Genomic DNA, 2563 nt, shown 5'->3' with positions numbered 1-2563 from the left:
CCAAGAACATGTCAACTGTCTTAAACTTTACAGAAGTACGAGCCCCTTGAGTTCAAGGATCACTTTTACCTGTGGAGTAGTTTCAGTCGTGTGGTGTCTGATGGGAGTTAATGACTCTGTCTGTCTGCAGAATGCCCTTGAAATTCTTTGGGGCTGGGACTGTCTCCCTGGAGATGCCCCCACCCCCCCCAGTGTTGACAGCCCCCCACTAGTCTCCCCCTCTGACATGAAACAGGTCCATTGTTTGGTGAGGCAGTGCAGATAGTTCAGTGTGGGGAAGCTGACAAAGTAGCGGTTCTTGTTATCACAGAGCCAACAGACATGTGGGAGACAGACAGGTGGAGAGGGACTCCCAGTCGTCAGCCTAATGGCTGGGTATGCAGGCTGCACGGAATTAGACGTTTTCTTTGCACCTGTTGATATGAAGGAAACCAAACTAATTTCACTGAATCTGTTTTTAAATATGTTGTTCCAGTTTCCGCAAGGGAGTCAGTTTGGTTATGAAAAGTCAAGCAGAATTTATGACTTACCACGATCAAGACATATTTTTGAATGTGTTGTTCCAGTTTTCATATTGGGTGTCAATTTATTTATGAAAAGTAGAGCAGAATTTCCGATTTACAATGATCAGAGGGCCTATTGAAACATAACCTCCATCACTGTGTGATAGAGCAGAGATTTTCAACTGTAAATCTCGGACAATCTAGGATGTTTCAGTGGAATTCAGGGCATGTTTTTGCTGATAAGCACATCAAAAAAGCTTATCAAAGCTCCCTAAAACCTCCTGCTGTCGTTTTATTCTTCTCTTGTTTTTTCTTTTATGTCTTGTGACCAGAAAGGTATATGCTCATTTCAGTGTGTATGACAGTTACAGTTAGCGAGCTGACTATCCTAACTAACAGTATCCTTCAAGTATTCAAAATGTGCCCCTTTTACAGAAATAATTAATGGGCCCCAAACAATTGTTTCTTAGTAAAGATAATGTACAAAGACAACCCCCCAAAAAATACATGTCGAATGTTTAAATGATCAAGGAAAACTCAAGCTAAAAAGCAAGACCTTTAATTACAAAAAAAATAGTAATATGACAGACATCAAAACATTTGAGATGGACTGACTCACGAAAAGTATTGACACTGAAATTTTGCATTTTGTGAATTCAGGATAGAATTCCTTTAACCTGTTGATCAAAAGGTTTTTTTTTCTTCAAAAGACACTCAAAGTAGTAAAAGCAAAAACAAACGATGATTTGCCTATTCTCTAAATTTGGATCACAAATCACACAATTATTCTCATAAAATATAAAACACAGAGCACATCACTTCACTAACATATATACTTGTTAGTCTCAGTGCTTCCATCAGCCTCAAAGTTACAAACTAAACATTTTATCCAAGGAAAATAAGTTTGAAGTTCTGTTTAAAAAGGCAGACATTATATAGAGGAATGAATATCAAGAGTTTTTTCCATCCCAACAAAGACAGATAAGTTATCAAAAAGTGACATTCCTCTGTAGCTCTCTGTCTTTTCCACAATGGCAAAAGTGTGAGAGAAGAGCACTTCAAACTTCAAACATAGTCCCTCCTGTCGTAACCACTCGGAGCAAGCGACCTCGTCTGGGGGTACATCAACTTTGATGGGGGCCCATACCGTTTCTCAGGCTGCGGGGGACAGCTGGAGCAGAGGATGCCCCCTCCGATGAGCAGAAATGCGGCTGCAGCCCAGCCCAGGTACAGAGCCGCACCTATCTCCCTCTTCTGAGCCTCAGGTATGATTGGATTGTAGAACTCCATTATGATGGTATTGGCAGACCAGGACACGGGGATCAGCTGGGTCAGAGAAGCCAGGATGAAGGCAACTCCAGCGGCTATCATCACCCGAGCCTTTGCTGACTCTTCATCCACACAGTTGGTGCATTTTGCCCCCATTATGGCAACCAGGAGTCCCACAATGCCCAACACAATGGAGATGATAGTGAGGGCACGGGCAGCCTGAAGATCTGCACTTAGAGCCAACATGGAGTCGTGGATTTTACACTGCATCTGACCCGTGCTCTGGACCACGCAGTTCATCCAGATGCCCTCCCAGGTGGTCTGCGCTGTGACAATATTCACTCCAATGAAAGCTGACACTCGCCACATAGGCAAAGCGCAAGAAACAATGGCGGAGATCCATCCCAGGACAGCCAGAATCACCCCGAGTATTTCCAGTCCTACTGAAGGCATGTCTGAACTCTGTGTGAGTCAAAGTGCACAGATGTCTTATAAATCCAAGCAGTCAGAAGTAGATTGAGTGTTTTTACGGTAGATCTGATTGCTCATATAAGCAGCAGATTTTTCGAGCGCAGAAGGTGGAGTCACTTGGTCATTGGCCAGAGAGGAGTTCAAATCGTCTTCTGTCCCACCTTGTTTGAGTGTCCAAAACCCCAGCCTTGGCATGTAAACGGCCTCAGTTTAATCATTCAACTTCCTCTGTCCCGGTAGCTCTCCCACCTATTTGGGTGAGGGGAGAGTAAACAGAGGGCCAGTATCTCAGGTCTGGAGTAGTTAAAGGATAACAGACG

The 2563-nt window shown here is 43.6% G+C and overlaps 1 protein-coding gene across 1 annotated transcript; it reads right to left on the bottom strand.

The window, feature by feature from the left end:
• Positions 1 to 1418: 1418 nt before the first annotated feature.
• Positions 1419 to 2225, bottom strand: LOC121965255 (claudin-3-like). Its single transcript, XM_042515414.1, has one exon. It carries the CDS (start codon positions 2223 to 2225, stop codon positions 1569 to 1571), a length of 657 nt encoding a protein of 218 aa, XP_042371348.1. The 3' UTR covers positions 1419 to 1568.
• Between the last annotated feature and the right edge of the window lie 338 nt (positions 2226 to 2563).

This window comes from Plectropomus leopardus, unplaced genomic scaffold (assembly GCF_008729295.1).
Source record: "Plectropomus leopardus isolate mb unplaced genomic scaffold, YSFRI_Pleo_2.0 unplaced_scaffold19222, whole genome shotgun sequence".
NCBI classification, from domain to species: domain Eukaryota; kingdom Metazoa; phylum Chordata; class Actinopteri; order Perciformes; family Serranidae; genus Plectropomus; species Plectropomus leopardus.
The sequence above is the reverse complement of the archived record's forward strand: the minus strand, read 5'-3'. Positions and strand labels throughout refer to the sequence as shown.

Bases quoted from the DNA above. Each gene is read 5' to 3' on its own strand.
- LOC121965255 (XM_042515414.1), bottom strand. From the start codon at position 2,225: ATGCCTTCAGTAGGACTGGAAATACTCGGGGTGATTCTGGCTGTCCTG.